Source organism: Medicago sativa, chromosome 8, assembly GCF_051527215.1.
Source record: "Medicago sativa cultivar Bolivia chromosome 8, Bolivia_mono, whole genome shotgun sequence".
Taxonomy (NCBI): Eukaryota; Viridiplantae; Streptophyta; class Magnoliopsida; order Fabales; family Fabaceae; genus Medicago; species Medicago sativa.
In genome coordinates this window covers 28701060-28717957 of record NC_140756.1, presented here as the reverse complement: position 1 = coordinate 28717957, position 16898 = coordinate 28701060, and the positions used below count along the sequence as shown (strand labels likewise).

At 34.0% G+C, this 16898-nt stretch overlaps 1 protein-coding gene and 1 long non-coding RNA gene across 3 annotated transcripts; both read right to left on the bottom strand.

Annotated features, from left to right (window-relative positions):
• Positions 1-14: 14 nt before the first annotated feature.
• Positions 15-3152, bottom strand: LOC146898150 (uncharacterized). Its single transcript, XR_015023564.1, has 2 exons — positions 1876-3152; positions 15-592 (listed from the first exon to the last, which is right to left on the bottom strand). It is a non-coding gene; the product is annotated as an uncharacterized LOC146898150 (long non-coding RNA).
• Positions 3153-5215: 2063 nt separating this feature from the next.
• On the bottom strand, positions 5216-13072 carry LOC146898149 (uncharacterized). 2 transcript variants are annotated; one of them, XM_085732099.1, is made up of 10 exons: positions 12708-13072; positions 11498-11598; positions 11048-11363; positions 10943-11011; positions 9368-10537; positions 9214-9277; positions 8966-9027; positions 8760-8866; positions 8514-8601; positions 5216-6049 (listed from the first exon to the last, which is right to left on the bottom strand). In XM_085732099.1, exons 1-10 carry the CDS (start codon positions 12837-12839, stop codon positions 5702-5704), a joined length of 2457 nt encoding a protein of 818 aa, XP_085588225.1. In that variant the 5' UTR covers positions 12840-13072; the 3' UTR covers positions 5216-5701. The 2 variants fall into 2 exon arrangements, with proteins under 2 accessions (XP_085588225.1, XP_085588224.1); XM_085732098.1 differs by having other exon boundaries at positions 10943-11363.
• Positions 13073-16898: the final 3826 nt, after the last annotated feature.

Below are 16898 nucleotides of genomic sequence, written 5' to 3'. Positions count from 1 at the left end.
ATCTGATTCATATATTCTTCATGAACACATATTGATAATGTGTTAGACCATTACACATTTACACACAAAACTGATCTCAGTTTGCAGATAGGTTAACAAAGTTCATTCATATATAAACACCAAACATGTTACAAGAAATTAAACAAAACTACTTAGAAAGAAAGATAGCTACACTCATTCATGGTGTCGGTGATGGTGGCACTACTATCATCAGCATCACCGCTGCTAATACTTTTCTCATTACAATCAACAAAGGGCGAACTTTCTTGAACCGACATTGAAAGTTTTGTGCTCGGAGACCAACAATTCGCTTTCTGGATGTCGGTTGGAGCCGAAGGGTAGGGCAACTGAGCAATGGTAACAGCTGAACTAATATCACTAGTTTTAGGAATAACCGTGGTGGCAGGAAGAGATTCGAGGTTTGTAAAACGCCTTTTAGCACCTCTATGCATATGTGTTGCACAATACTTCTGACCAGGAAGAACCGCGCTCTTGCATCACCACTTCTTACCGTCTGTTCTTCGGCGTCTACCGGGTTCAGGTTCTATTATACTGGTTTTGATGTTGATGCATGAATCATTGCAACCAGAAACTGAAATTACATCAGAAAATGAGCAAGAAAGCTCTATTAGCTTTATGATGAAAAGTTTTCCCAAAAATAAGAGATTCATAAACAATGCTACCTCTATCCCTATATATAAGCTTCCTTTTAAAAACAATTTTGTCATTGGAGATAAGAAGTCGGAGTGAAACACATTCACACACTATATTTTAGGAACATGTATACACAAAATAGACATTAAATACATTACCTACTCAGGTTACATATATGTAGTTTCATACTCCAAACAGTACTCACCAATAACATTAGTCTTTAAATTAGTAACAATATAAGAAAACCCCTTGATGTGTCTTCTCAATAATACTACTTGAAATTGCACATTTTCCCAACAAATGATTCAAATAGAGGAGTTAGCTCCTCTGGACATTTTTTCTTTTGGAAACTCGGTAACTAGCCCAAGCACCGATGCTCCTTTGGACTTAAAATGAGATCAAGACACTATCCTCAAACAACATCGCAAAAAGACTTAGACCACGGAAACCAAAAAACAACGATGCAGCTCTGGGGGATTTATTTTATTTTGGGTTAACTAAATCGCTAATGAGGGGCTAAACATAGATGAAAATTTTTGTACGAGACCAAACATGATAGGATGATATTTTATAAGAACTAAAACCATATTTAACTCTTTTATCCCTTGAATCTGGGGTGACTAATATATACAATGTGAAAATGGGATGCCAATACAGAACCACCCCATTTTCGTAGCCGCTGCCCCCATCACCCCGCCACTCCATCTCTCTCTACCCTAAGCCCTCCCCATCGAGATACTCCTCACTTAAATCCACCCCGACCTCCCTCCTTTGTCCCTTGAACGACATCACCCTCGGCTGCCCCAATGCTAGGCCGAACACTTAGATGCCTCTACCTCCCCACTACCCTAGCATTTTTATGGACGCTTGCCTATGGTAAACAAACTGACACTTTGTGTACGGAAAAACACGCCTATGCAATCATCCAATCCCATGAAATAAAAACAAATTTGTTGCAACAAGAATTACCTTGAAGAACACTCTTTGGGGAAAAGCCTATTCCAGTAGACCATCGAGGGTCTTTATGTCCCATGATTTGATTGAGTTTGCAAACTTCTATGGGACTCTCGATGGTCTTTGAATGAAGTTAGACCATCGAGGGTCCAATAGAAGTTTGCAAACTCAATCAAATCATGGGACATAAAGACCATCGAGGAAAGTCCCCTCACTTTCATTGAGAAATAACAAGTAAGACAGATATCAATAGAGAAAAGAAGGTACCTTTAGCTTTTGTGTACTGTCTTTATTCTTTATCCAACAAAATTAGAAGCGCCATCAAATCAAGGAGTTGCAAAAGTGTGATGAACATCAATGCAAATAGTGTAATGAATATCAATGCAAAGGCATGAAAGTTCTCACACGAGTAATAAATCCACAACTTATTCAAATCATCATAAGTGGTCTCTTCTTTTATAAAATTGATCACAGAAAGTATACCACGGATAGTAATGCTTATCTCTGCCATGTTTATAGCAAGTACTATTTTGCTTACATTTGGAGGCAGTTTCTATAAAGAATATAAAAGCAAAAGAGTAAATGATTTATCTAAATGCTGCAAGATTGATTCAAAATCGAACATAAAAAAGGTTCTACAAGCATTATGATATTTTCTGCCATCAACTACATATTGAAGAAAATGTTTTTGACAAGAGAATTTTTAGTAAGAGAGCATGAGAAGGAAAAATAGAGTTATCATAGAATACCCTAGATTTGTAAGTACCAAAATTAGGGAATACCTTCGCAATAAGCAGGCAAACATAATTGGCAATGACCTTCGCAATAAGCAGGCAAGCATAATTGACAATGAATGTGCAGAATTTATTATGCATACATTACATGAAGTTTTCACATTCCTTCAGAATCTTGTTATAACATGATGCAAACAAACTTCGCACGATGAATGTTGTAAGCAGGAGTTCTGAATGCTTTTACAACAGGCCGCATTTTACATCAACAACAGTATATGCAGTGGTCTTGGAAAACCTGGAGATTTTGGAAGTAAGGATGGGCTAGAAAAAGAAACAGGCTCAAATTTAAAGTAATTACAAGTATGGATAACTAAAAACAAATCTTTTACATAATTTCAAATGTTTTGATCGTACAAATATTTATAAAAACAAAATTAAGTTATTGTTCTCTATGTTGTTGATTTTCCCTTTTTCTAATAAGGAACATTTACCAACTTAGCCCTATTTGTAGCAATGTAACTTCCATAGTTTAATCAAACATAAAATCAATTTACATATTTCAAGACAAGTTATTAGTATTAATTAGGGACATGTTTAGGAAAAAGATAATAAATGCATCTAGTAATTTGAAAAAAAGTTTACATTTAAGGACAAATATAAAATCAAATGGGTGGTTACATATAGAGACGGAGGGAGTAGTTAAGAAAACAAATGAAGAAAATTTTGTATTAAAACTAATGTTTTCTACACTTTCAATAATTACTAAGTGGCGTCATCATACCGAAACAAACAAACACGATGTGGCGTCAAGACAAGTTATTAGTATTAATTTGGGTCTTGTTAACCGATGTCTCCGGGGCATTAGTTAAGAAACTAAAAGTAGAAATAAAACACAAAATTTGTATTAAAAAAAACACTTATTCAAATATAATACACATTTTCCGAAGTAATATTTCCTTTTATAATTGCTTAACAAGTGCCCCGAGGCACTTGTTAACATTTTCCTTATTTTTTAACAGTCAATGTTAATGGTAATACTTAATACGTTGATTATTATGGTCTTTCTTTGATTAATAGTTGTTTACTAAAAAGATATTTTGATGAAGATCGATAGTTGTCAACTATAAAGATATTTTGATGAAAAGAATAAGTTGATCGACATTCTTTACTTTAAAGAACTAATTTTTTTTTTTTTTTTAAAATTTGAGTGTTTTAACTAGGGGTGTTCGTGGGTGGGTTTGGGCTGGGTTTGGTCAAATCTAAGACCAGAACCATATAGGATACTTTGGTTTGGGTGACGTAAAACGTCCACCCGTTATATTAATGGGTGGATTTGGGCAAACCCACTTGTTTCCGGTTTGGTTTGGGTTGAGTTGTGGGTGACCCAAATTATTTTTCTCTTTTTTTTTGTTAATATTAAATGGCGCGTCCTCGTATTTTTTCTCATAAAAATTACTCAAATTTTTATTTTCTTAAAAAAATTGTGTAACATATTTCACTATATTTTAGCGTTATAAAATAATAAGTTATAATATTAAATAACAAATTTCATCATAAAATACTTGCAACAAACCAAAGTTGGATGACGTAAAATTGCTTTAACATCAAAATAACTAAAAAGTGCAACATCATAATTTGTAACTATAACATGTTTTGATTTTCAATATAAAGAATTTGTTGTGTCAATTTTTGAAATTAGACTTGAGTTATAACCATTTTTTTTTTTAAAGAAAGATTATAACCAAAACCTTTGTTATTCTCCTTCCTCCCTATGAAAATGAAAATGAAAATAAAAATATGAATATTATTGGGTAAGTGGATTTATTGAGTCTGGGTCTGGTTTTACCCAAAACCCATTATTTTTTATGGGTTTATCATTTTTTAAAACCATATCCACCCAATCACCTAACCCAACCCACTTTTTTTGGTTTTTTTGGGTGGGTTTGACGGGTTTTTGGGTTGACCCAACCCATGAACACCCCTAGTTTTAACTTCCCTGATGACATACCTCAAAGAAAATATTCGATACATTGTCCAAGAAAGACAGACACGAAACATACTTCCTCCGTTTCAAAATAAGTGTCACTTACTAGCCATTTGCACGTATATTAAGGAATATAATGAAATGATCATTAGACATAACACTTTTACTAAACTTGCCTTACTTTATAAGAAAAAGACAAACTTAAAGTTGCATTGAAAATTGTGTGAGAGAAAAGAAAATTGTGTGAGAAAAGTTGGAGAGGGTAAAGTTGGAGGAAGAAAAAAAATTAAAGTTGTATTGGAAATGTAAAGTAACATTCATTTTGAAACAAATTTTTTTGGCTAAAGCGACACTCATTTTAAAACGGAGGGAGTATAAAGTAAACTAGAATACTTTATCAAATTTTTATGCATGTCTTGTTTCATGTGATTTAATTCTAGTTGATGATGTGAGAGATAGAGATAAAATGGAGTTTTAAATAAATGTGTGAAAAAGTGGGGTGTACAAATATCAGGATCCTTATTAATAATGTCATCATCTCACTTCAACCCCGGTCATGTAAGAATTAGTTGTTACATATTCAATCTCCAGCACCCCGAGTCCTAAACCTTAATGTATATCAATCAATAATTATTCTTCAAAGTTGTCCGGGTTAATTACTAGCCAAATTTACGAATTGAAAGTTTGGTCATAAAACTATGTTGGTCAGATATCATTTCATATCTTCTGTCATTTTATGTTGCCCTTGAATTCCTTATTATTTGCATGTCGACTTTAAAGAAAAATATCACAGGACAGACTAGCAAAATAACCATAAAAAATGCACTCATAAGTGAAGACTGAAAACAAAGTGAATGTTATGTAAGCAGTAACACCAGCAAGGCATCAATAACCGCAAGAACAAACTGTAACCATAGAAAGAATCAAGTATCTATGTACACAATGAAGTTGAATGAAGCAATAATACACTAGTGTATGTTTTGTTTTCCCCTTTTACCTCAACTTTTCTTTCCCTAATAGTACTTACAAAGTAACACAAGACTATCCAGCGACAAAAAAAGACCATGTCAGGATCAACAATATCCAGAAGAAATTTAAACATTGGGAGGAAAAATTCATGTCAGGATCCCAACAGTTCCATATTCATTCTAACAAAATTCATGTCCTTATCATCTGTGGCTTCAACAACCAGCGATGAAAAATAGACACTATTAAACTTCACTTGCTAACTTGAATATCTAGATACTAAACTGTCCTCCAACATGTACAGAGAATAAAATTCCAAAAATCAAGCCTCAGGTGTCTCCTAATATTCAATAGTTTGTTTTCCTTGGTTTTTTGGACCATCAGACATTAAGCTACTCTGATGCAACAACTATAGTCTGCGACCATTTTTTGAAGAATTAAACTGCGTTGTACTCAAGCTGCCATCTAGCTTAGATTCTGGTCTGACATAGGTGAGACCTCTAGAAACAGGTGCAGAAATACTGCTGTTATTTAAAGTCGCACCGTTGTCAGATGAAGTGCCTTGGCCATCCCGCTTCCATTGCAAGCTCCTGGCACCAAATTTAACTGGGGGCCTAGGTCTAAATGCCCCAGCAGTACCTGTTGGAATGGGAGCTTTGAGAAATCTTGCAGAAGGATAAGGAGATCCCCTAACTCCACTTGACCATGGCACGGCTGGAGCATAGTCTTGTTGTTCTGCAGTACTTTTCCTCACAACCTGTAACAAGATTAATAGCAAAACAATTCAGTCACTAACTAATGTTTTTAGGTACAGGAATAAGTCAATTTACTATCCAATCAAACCATTTATTAACCAAAACACATGTGGCTGGTGAATAGAATTTTAAAATTGCATTAGAAACATGAAATGTAGGTAAATCAGTTAGTTACATGATATGATCCCTTTTTATTGAGTTCTAGGAAAAACACCTTCAAAAGCCATTAATTACTGGCCACATCAAGAACTCAAGAAACCTCAGATCACAAACTAATCTCCTCAAGTGATCAAACATGAGCCTAATGAAATCAGCCATCCATATCGACTTTACACAGCCAAATTCATCCTTCCGGCATTTGTTTATTAGCTTTACGTACAAAAAGATACCGAAAAAAATTTCCAAGAGACTAGTGACAGAAATGGATCAAAACATTTGGAAGGGGTGGATGAGTAATGGGCAGTACAATATTGGGAAATGGTTCACTGACAGCAACTCTTACAAAACACATACATAGTTTCATAATATTTTTTATTCAAATTTCTTTGGGAAAGTTCTGATAGAGCCCAAGAGTACATGCCCAAAGAAGACGTGATCGATTGAATCATGGACGAAAGTTATGGAGAGTTTAGTTTAGAAGAAAAAGGAGAAATCGAAATCAAATATAAGAGGAAGTTGTTCAGCCACAGGTTTTGGCTAACTGCTCTGGGAGTGGTAGGGTCGGAAAAAATCTATGGAAAAGTTAGAGGGGGAAATAGTAGTTTGACATTTTTCAGAAGTGGTCAGCCATAGGCTTTGGCTAACCGCTCCGGGAGCTTAGGGATATTTTCATTTTGTTATTCAAATTTCTAGTGTTCAAATATAGCCTTTCTTCATTTAATTGTAATCCTCATTTTAGATTATTAACCAGAGGATTATTCTTAAAATTCTGTGTCATAGTTCCATCGTATTATTGGTCTGACCTGTCAGATCAGTCCCGGTGCAACAAGATAGAAACCAAATTACAATTCCTTGTTGTGCCAAACGAGACAGAGTTAGCAACGATGGAGGCAAAGGTTCAAGAACTAATGTTTTTGGGTCTATCAAGTCAGAGCAGCAAGAGCACTCGAAGTTCTGCTCTCTCTTTGCTAAGTTCACCAAGCAATGGGAAAATAATCAAAAGGGGAAACCATCTTTGCTTCCCCAAGGATCAAACCGCTTGGATTTGTGATGTTTGGAAGTGAAACACATTCTTTCAGGACAATGAAGCTGGAAGGATCAGAGAATAGCGGTGGGGCCACCCATAACTTTATTTCAACGGAAGTTATTAGTACATTAGAACTGGGGGGAGGGGGTGTTCCAGAATAATATAGGGGGATGGTTATAATCATATAACTTTCACATGAGGAAGGTTTCTGACATCGATGTGGCAATTGGCAAATATTCGAGTGTCATTGACGCTTGGGTGTTGGATATGGGTCAATTGGATTTAGTTTTAGGTATTGCATGGCTGAGAACTTTGGCAGAGGTGACAATAGATTGAGTAACCATGAATATCAGGTTTCAAAATAAAGAGGAGGAAGTGCAGGCAAGATTTATTGAAGTGTTTCAGGAACCTATTATCTCCCTAAGGAACTTTGATCCTGCTATTAATTTTCTTCCAGGGAAAGGTCCGGTTAGTTTTTACCCCCTATACATGCCCTCCGCTACACAATGATGAAATCCAAAGATATGTCCAGTACCTGTTGCAAAATCGAATTACTGGGAACAGTAACAGTACCTATTATTGCAGTCCTGCTATTCTAGAAGGATTTTAGTTGGAGTGTGTGTGTGGATTATTATAAAGCCCTTCACAAGGTAACAATACAAGATAAATTTGCTGATTGCGGCTGTTGGCTCCATGAATCCCACTACTTTTCTAAGTTGGATTTAAAATCTGGCTATCACCGTAATAGGATGAAAGAGAAGATTTCAAAAGACTGCATTTATTTAGGACAGATGATGGTCATTAAGAGTATATAGTAATGCCATTTGGCCTTACTAATGCTCCATCAACATTTGAAGCAGCTAGGTATGATGATTTTATTGGCCTTACATTCCAAACATGTTTTACTGGCAAAGGAGAATCATGAACAACGAGTCCTTAATGAAAATCATAGAAAACTTTCGATTTCTTATTGTGGGGTTTTTTCTATTTATTTCTTAACTTCATGTAATAATGACACAAATTGTAAGAACTGACTCCTGGACCAACATTTCAAATATGTTTTACAGGTGTTTTATACCCATTCAGATGCAAGAGCGTAGCAGTCAACAGGCAGTTGATTGAGAGCATTAATCTTAGGTTAGTGACACAATGAAAAGCTTATAACATATCAACTATCTAATCAATTTAAAGAGATACAAACAAACCGTGGAGGAAAACCGAATATGAATAATTATGAGGAAAGCCTCAAGATAACTCTAGTACTATGCATACATCAATACCTTCAAAATACGTGACATGAAGGAAGTTCCATCCAGTGATAATGCATTATCTGCTGCTTCTTTATACATGAACTCCACATAAGCTGCCCTGCTCGAAAAAAAAGTGAATTGATATAGAGAAATACAAAAAATCTTGAACATAGTCATAAACATATAATGCCGACCCCACTTAGTGGGATAAGGCTTGGTTGTTGTTGTTGTATAGTCATAAACATATAATGTAAATGAACATCTGAAAATTCTTACCCTTTTGGTTTCCCTGTTATCGAATCAGTAACTATAACAGCTTTTAGCACTTCCCCAACTTTATTAAAATGCCGACATATGGCATCTTTGGTAGCAGCAAAATGAACCTGAGAAGATCAATATGCAACTTTAGAGTAAACAAATCTTATTCCTAAGTACCCCGAAAGGACCTACCCAACCCATAACAAAGGAGCAAGAGTTATTACATTGCTAGCAAAAATGGTTCGAGAGTCAGCATCATCTAACGGACAACTAGCAGCACTTGAACCTGAGAACATAAAAGCTCATATAATTAGTACAACTTCAGATAAATAGATTGGAAATGGAAATTCTATTGTGCTGTGATAAAATAAAATAAAAAATGGTAAAATTTATGTCCCACACCAAAAAAAACAATATTTCACAGGCCTACTGTGAGCAGGAAGCTTTGACGCCAAAGAAATGTAGAACTTACCGGTACCGGGAGTTGATGGTTGTGCCTTCTGAGTCACTTTCAGAAAATCCAAAGTAGGTTTCGCCTGTTAACGCCATAAGCCAACAACATCAATGAAAATGAGCTCACAGAAACTCCAAGTGTCATTAGACTGTATGCAAGTAAAACAACTCACTTTTCCACTGTCAATTTTCGCAGTTTTGGCATTCTCATTCACCATACTCAGGCCAGATTTTGGAGCTCTAGTTCCACTGTTTAAAGTTTTGTGACCAGATAATTCTGCAACCTTTCTTGGTTTTGCGTATTGTTTTGGGACTGGTGGATTCCAAGCATTTACATTAACAGAAATATTCACTATCTTGGAACTGTTAGGTGCAGCAGCAGATTGGTCCTGGTTTCTATTCTTTTTTAGAAGCATACTATCATCATTTTTGGCTGCACTATAGTTCCCCATCAGTGAATCCTCACCCCTCTTTCCACCAGAAGAACTAAACTGAGAAACTCTACCCACCCTATTGCTCATGAAATTAACATCATCAAACCCTTCATTGTCTGAAGAAGAATCAGAAGGAACACCAGTTTCATGATCCAGCATCGTCATATTTGCAGCATACTGATCACCAAAGTCATTTTTTTCATGATACAAAAATGGGCTTTCCTCCTCGTATTGGTGATCTTCGAATTGAAAACCAGTTTCATGATCCAACGTCGTCATATTTGCAGGATACTGATCACCATAGTCAGTTTTTTCATGATACAAAAATGGGCTTTCCTCCTGATATTGGTTATCTTCAAATTGAAAACCAGTTTCATGATCCAACGTCGTCATATTTGCAGCATACTGATCACCATAGTCATTTTTTTCATGATATAAAAATGGGCTTTCCTCCTGGTATTGGTTATCTTCAATTTGAAAACCAGTTTCATGCTCCAACATCATCATATTTGCAGCATACTGATCATCATAGTCATTTTTTTGGTGATACAAAAATAGGCTTTCCTCCTGATATTGATTATCTTCAAGTTGCACGTTACCATATGGGCTTTCCTCCTGATATTGATTATCTCCAAGTTGCACGTTACCATATGAAGGATACATATCACAATTAATCGGATCAAATGCACTTCCTGAGGACTTAAACTTTACCATGTTGGAAATGGTCTGCATCCTATGAGGATGTTCAACCATCGATGACTCAACGTAGGATGAAGAAGCTGCAGCACGGAGACGCTTTAAAGAGGGTTCCACTGTTGTGCCCAAATTAGAAGCAGACACTGCATCTCGCACAGCAAACTGAAGCAGTCGTCGAGGAGCATCAATAGTTACTTGTGAAACCGAATCCCTCTGCCAAAGTTATTTGGTAAGCTAGATGCTTGTGAAAGCATAAAATCAAGATGTATTCACTCAATTATACAAAAATAAAATTGGGCAAGGAAAATAACACCGAGCTAAAATTATATTCAAATAGGATATAATTTATTTACATATCATTGGATCTAAAAGAAAACGAGTATTGATAAACAATAAGTGATGGGGGGCTAATTTATTTATTCAATACATTTCCAAAGAGCAAGAATGCAGTGTCCAGAGCAAGTGAAAATAAAATCACTAAAGCAACTATTGTTCCACATGTGTTGTGTATACATGTCACTTATACCATACATGATAAACCCATTATTAGTGTTGAAAATTTACTAGAAGAACTAAAATAAAAAAATATCCGAGAATGATATCATTAGTGTTTCAAACCTTGGTCTTCTGTTGTTCAACAGCACAACCCCTCTTCATAGTCTTCTGTTGTTCAACAGCACAACCCTTCTTCATAGTCTTCTGTTGTTCAACAGCACAACCCTTTTTCCTCTGAACAGGTGGTGCAAGAGATGGTGCCCTTGGACCACGGTTGACTTTAGATTGGACTTTTTCGTCCAAATGCATGTTGTCAACCACAAAGCTCAGCAGGGGTGGTGCTTCAGTATCGCTGCCCACTAACCCGTTCCAATCTTTGTTACGACGACTTCTAGACTTTACACTTTCTGACTTTTGATTCAAACTCTGAAAATCATCATCGCCAGCTTGGGCCTTTGATAGAATCTTGCTTTTGGGAGCTTCATCTTGCAATCCCTTAGGTTGTACATATAAATCTATATTCAAAGCCAAATGATCCCACAGCCTGTTAACAAGACACAGATACAAATTAGCACAAACAAAGAATCATGGTTGTACTTTTAGGTACTGCATTGCTTTCACTGACATTAAATTTACTGGTATCTATCAAAAAGGGGCTAAACAGAAGTTACCACTTACCAGGATACAAAAGAATCACTGTCATCCCCCAAAATAAGATTCAAATCATTCTTCGCTTGATTTTTAGCTTTACCATTCTTCAGTAATACAATAACATAATTCTGCCAGTGCATTAGGTAAGTGAACTTCAATTCTCATTTGTAATAACAAATACTTTACATCAATAAAAGTAAAAATCCATCGTATGGGAATCGTAATATCCCACAGTAAATTCCCTTTAGCTAACCAATTACAAATACCACATGTATAATAATAAAAAATTAAACAGGAAAAATGTCATACTCATTCAACAAAGTCTGACATGTACCAAAAATTAAATAAAAGAATAAAGAGAAAGTTGTTATATGATATTTTTGAAATTGAAGGTTAAAACAAACAAAATAGAGAATCAAATTAGAAATCAAACAGACACCTAGTTCATCTAAAACAACCTTCCCCGGCAACTTGCCTACTTATTTATCAATCATACCAAAAGCAGAATTATTAACTACACTCAAATCCAAACATGGTTGTAGTGACATCATCTCCTTGTTCATTCTCACCAACAAAAAAAAAATTACTACAGGGGAAGAAATTTGTTTCAACAATGAGTGGAATTCATAGAACCATGATTCATATATAGCTCCTATACGCAATCTATGAAGGATTAATTCATATACATGGTCAGCGTAAAGATTTTTTTCAATACCAATCAAACAACAACAACAACCAAGTTTTATCCCGGTAAGTGGGGTCGGCTACATGGATCAAATTTCGCCATAATGTTGTATCATAAACCACGTTTGGATCCAACTCATTAATCTTTGAATCTTTCCTAATAGTTTCTCTTATCGTTTTTCTAGGTCTTCTCGCTACCAATCAAACATAATCGTCAAATCATTAAAAATGTGTGACTTTAATCACAATTACTTTTAAATTTGTTGTTACTTTTAAAATGGTTGGCTGCACTTCTGATTGAAGGTGTGTATGATGTCTTCACACCAACACAGACACATGTAATTACATTCAATTATGTTATTTTCTCAAATTATTATCAGCTATCATGTGTTAATGTGGTGCCTGGTGTCCGAGTTTGTGATTCATAGGTCGACAGTGTAAAAAAAAAATTACACTAACAATGAATGTATCAAAATTAATCTCATCTATGCAACACTGAACATTATAACAAAACCAATCAAGAATCTAAAAGATAGTGTGGATGAACACGTACCACAAGAGTTTCATCAGTATCCCCCATTAACTCCTTGACTTTCTCATTCAATTTTTCCTTTAACACCGCTATTCCCTCGTCGGTGAAATTCGTCTGAAAAGACCGGTTATCGGAACGATCAATGCTACCCATCTCCAATCAACAAACAAACCCTAAATCAAAAATTGCGACGGTTTTTTTTAAGGGTGAACGAAATAGGGTTGAGTGTATCGATGAGAATTGCGACGAGAATCGAAAATAGAAGAAAAAGAATGAATGATTATGATTTTGAATTTGAATGGAATTTTCGCGAGAAAGTGATGGAAAATAGTGGTGAGAATGGAAAATTTAAACCCCCCAGAGAGGGGAGGGAAGTGATGAAGAACAGAAGTGGTTTCCAAAGCTTCGTTTCTTATTGTACCCTCCCTACTGTAGAACCACAAACATTGCGCAGCACACGATTCTTGCTAAACTATTGTATTATGTCCTCATCAATAGTCTCTATACTATAGAATATATCATCTTTATCTGGGTGAACTAAAGTGAATATTCTAAGTTATTTTTTGTAGATCAGATTATCATGTAAAAAAAAAAAAATTGAATGATATCATGTAAAATTTAATTAGTTTATAGTTGATCTAAATTAGTATTTTTTACTTTGATGGAGATTATCTATAAAGAACTCAAATATAACCCACATGTTTATATTTTTTTTTATTTGTAATTACATGTAGTTAAATTAATATTCATTTTGAATCAAAATTAATTATAACAAAAAATAAAAACTACATTTTCAATGGAATAAAAATAACACATAACAATAAAAAAAAACAAATTACATTTTAACTGAAATATAAAATAATACAAAAATTAATGATATAAAATAATAGATTTGATGCTTGTGATTTTTTATCTATGATTTCAATGCTTGAGCTTTTTTTAGGTTGGTTTTACAATTGATGCACCTTAAATTTTAGTTCATCCTTTTCCATGTCATGCTTACAACAATGCTAGTTTTTATAGTTGTTATCATCAATAAAAAAATAAAATAAAAAATTGGGCATAATGCATTGTGCACTGAAGTTGCTCTTATCCATTTCAAGGCTCTTTTAATTTCACCTAAAAAAAGATTTTTTTTTTTATTTGACAAATCAATTTCTTGATTTGTTGAACAAAATTCGTGATTAGTCCTTTAAAAAAAACATATCGTGATTAGTCATTTCATGGGCCTAATTTCCTTTAATAAAAAATGAACCTTACATTTTTTTTTTGGCTTTATCTTTTAGTATTTATTAAAATGGTTATATTTATGTTATAAATACTAGCGAAAAGAGGAACACTCATGTGTCCGTCTTTCCGCTCTTTTTATTGCGCCTACGTTTAAAAATTATGAACGGTATTTTTTTATGAAATTTTGGTTTTGATTAAAATTAAAAATATAAATGATTTTTCTTTTAAATTATAACAAATAAATTAATCATGATTAATTATTTCAATGACACCAATAATATATATAAAATATATAATTTAAATTCTTTTTTTAAATGACACCAACAACAATCTTTATTATAGAAAAAAGTTGTTTAAGGGTATAATTAGGATAATAAAAAAGTAAGTATAAATATACTCATCTAGTTTGTTACACTTTTTCAATGATAAAGGAATAAAAATTGGACAAATATATATACATTCATATCGTGTTTGTTACATTTTTTTTAAAATTTAAATTTATTCTTATCTATTTGTTACTTGTGTTATTTGTATTAAAATTAAGGGCATTTTCGGAAAGAGAAAAAGTCAGCACAAAAGAGCTGAAAGAGATATTTTTCTTTATATGTAGTATTGATAATAGGCTCACGCTAATAAGAGTAATCGCTTCTAGTAACTCATAATGAATAAGGTTGTTTTTGTGATGGTTACCTCAAAATTGGGAAAGAAGAAAAAGAAGAAGAGTGATAGTTATGAGGCTCAAGAAATTGATTCCAAAGATAAAGGGGAATAATGTATTGAGAATGTGAAGGATGATGAAGATGGAAAATATGACATCTTCACTTGATGATCAACGAGATGTTAGTATTAGTGATGTTATTGTGGATGATTTATAGCTTCATTCCATTGATTAAGAAGAAGATGACGATGTCACTGAAGTGGTAGACAACAGGGAAGGAGGTTTTGATGATCTTGATGACTATCTTCTTGACATGGGATTGAAACTGTCTTGGGCTTAAATGCCTAGTCTTTCTTCTATGAATTATGTCTTTTGAGAAACTTATTTTGAACTTATGGTTTTTTTTAGTACTTATGAACTAGATGTTTTGGTCCTCGTGAGCTTAGCTCAGTTGACAAGGACAATGCATAATATATGCAAGGTCCGGGTTCGAACCCCGGCTACCACCAAAAAAAAATAGATGTTTTGAGTACGTGTGAACTTAGTCTTTTGGATTTTGAGTTACTTTATGAACTCACTGCTTGGTTGTTAGGAATTTGAGGAATGATGATTATGACTTATTAATTTAATTTAATGTACTTATGATTTATAAGTTATTTTGTTCTTGTAATATAATTCCTATGCTTAGTCTGTGTGTGTGAAGTTTTAATTTTTCCTTTGAGTGGGTTTTTACGAACCGTGTTACGTTTTTTGTGTTTACCTTCCTTCACCGACCGGCCAATCCTACTCAGGATCCCGATCCTGACTACATTGGCCAGAACAACTTCAACAACCTAATTCAACATATTATAATAACTAATACAACAACAATAACAATCGCAACAACATAATTAAACGCAAATAAGATCATGATGAGGCAAATTAATCTCTTCTTCAACTTCATTCATTCACGCTCTAATTTCTTCATATGTTTTAGGTTGAAACATATTTCCTGAATATCATGAATATACCTCACCAAGGAATTGTCTAACTCAATCGGTTCCTTCACACTATACTGATCAAGTACAGAGAACGTGATTCTCACGTCATTGTTGTTCTAGAGTTTTATCTATTTGAATCACATGTGTCCATCTAAGCCAATTGAAGACCGCAAATACTCAACATTAAATACCATTCTCGTGTAGTTGTGGTTAAGACATATTTTAATTTGGTTAAATTGATCTTTCAAATCAGACACGGTAAAATCAACACTAATCAAAAACATAATAGGTTATCCCCATGTTGTAGTAAACTACATCTAGGTTAGAGTTCATTTAAACTAGATATTCATTATGTTGTGGTGTGGAATATGAAAATGAGCCAAACACGCCAATTTATAAAAGTTTGTGTGCATTGTGGAACACAAAAATGATTGGTGCATTATTGACCATAGAAAATATTGTCTTTGACTAGCTCAGATTATAGAATATGAATTGTACCAAACCCTGATCTACAAGGTTTTACTCAAGTTTGAATACTCCCTCCGGTCCTATTTATAAGAGAAATTTGGGTCAACAAAAGTGAACGTATTTGGTCCAATTTTTTAACCAGGTACATTAAATTTTATTAACCAAAATTTCTCTTATAAATAGGACCGAAGGGAGTATTAGTATATTGACAAGTTTTGGATTGTATAGAGTGAATAAGTAAAATATTGTTTCAGTTTATAGAATCTAAACTAGGGATGCACATGATTTTGCAATTTTCTGAACTTGTGTACACATGTTTTGAACACATGCATATAATATAACAAGATAGGAAACAATATAACATATCATATCATCTAAAATGTATTCTATCGTTAACACATAATATCATCCAAAATGTTAGACACAAGAGCTAACAAATAATATATCATAAAAAATGAAATATACTCGTTGTCAAATAAAATGCAACCAAGTCAAGAATAAGCAAATGATAGTCATGAGACCGATTATTTGTTGTAAAATTAGAGTATGTATATGTGGATATTTTTCTATTTTGACAATTACTCTGTTGTAGTGAGTTGTGCGGGTCACCTTTATTTGGAGAAAGAAAGGAAGGATATATACATCAGAGTTGTGGTGAGTTCTCTGTAACAAGTGTGTTTTTTCTACTGAAAATAAAAGAACCGTAAGGTTTTGTATAGTGAGCAAGTTTGGTGGTTCCTTATAATTAGGAAGTAATTAACACATGGTCAAAGCAAAAAAATAAATGCAACATTTGAGAGAGAAAACTACAAATAAGGCTAATTTCAACATTTACAACTTTGACTAAGTATATCAAAGTGTGGTCAAATTAATAGT

Coding starts and splice junctions, on each gene's coding strand:
- LOC146898149 (XM_085732098.1), bottom strand. CDS start 12,839: ATGGGTAGCATTGATCGTTCCGATAACCGGTCTTTTCAGACGAATTTC. Junction 9,278..9,367: donor CGAAAATTGACAGTGGAAAA/GTGAGTTGTTTT, acceptor TGGCGTTAACAG/GCGAAACCTACTTTGGATTT. Junction 8,602..8,759: donor ATAACAGGGAAACCAAAAGG/GTAAGAATTTTC, acceptor TTTTTCGAGCAG/GGCAGCTTATGTGGAGTTCA.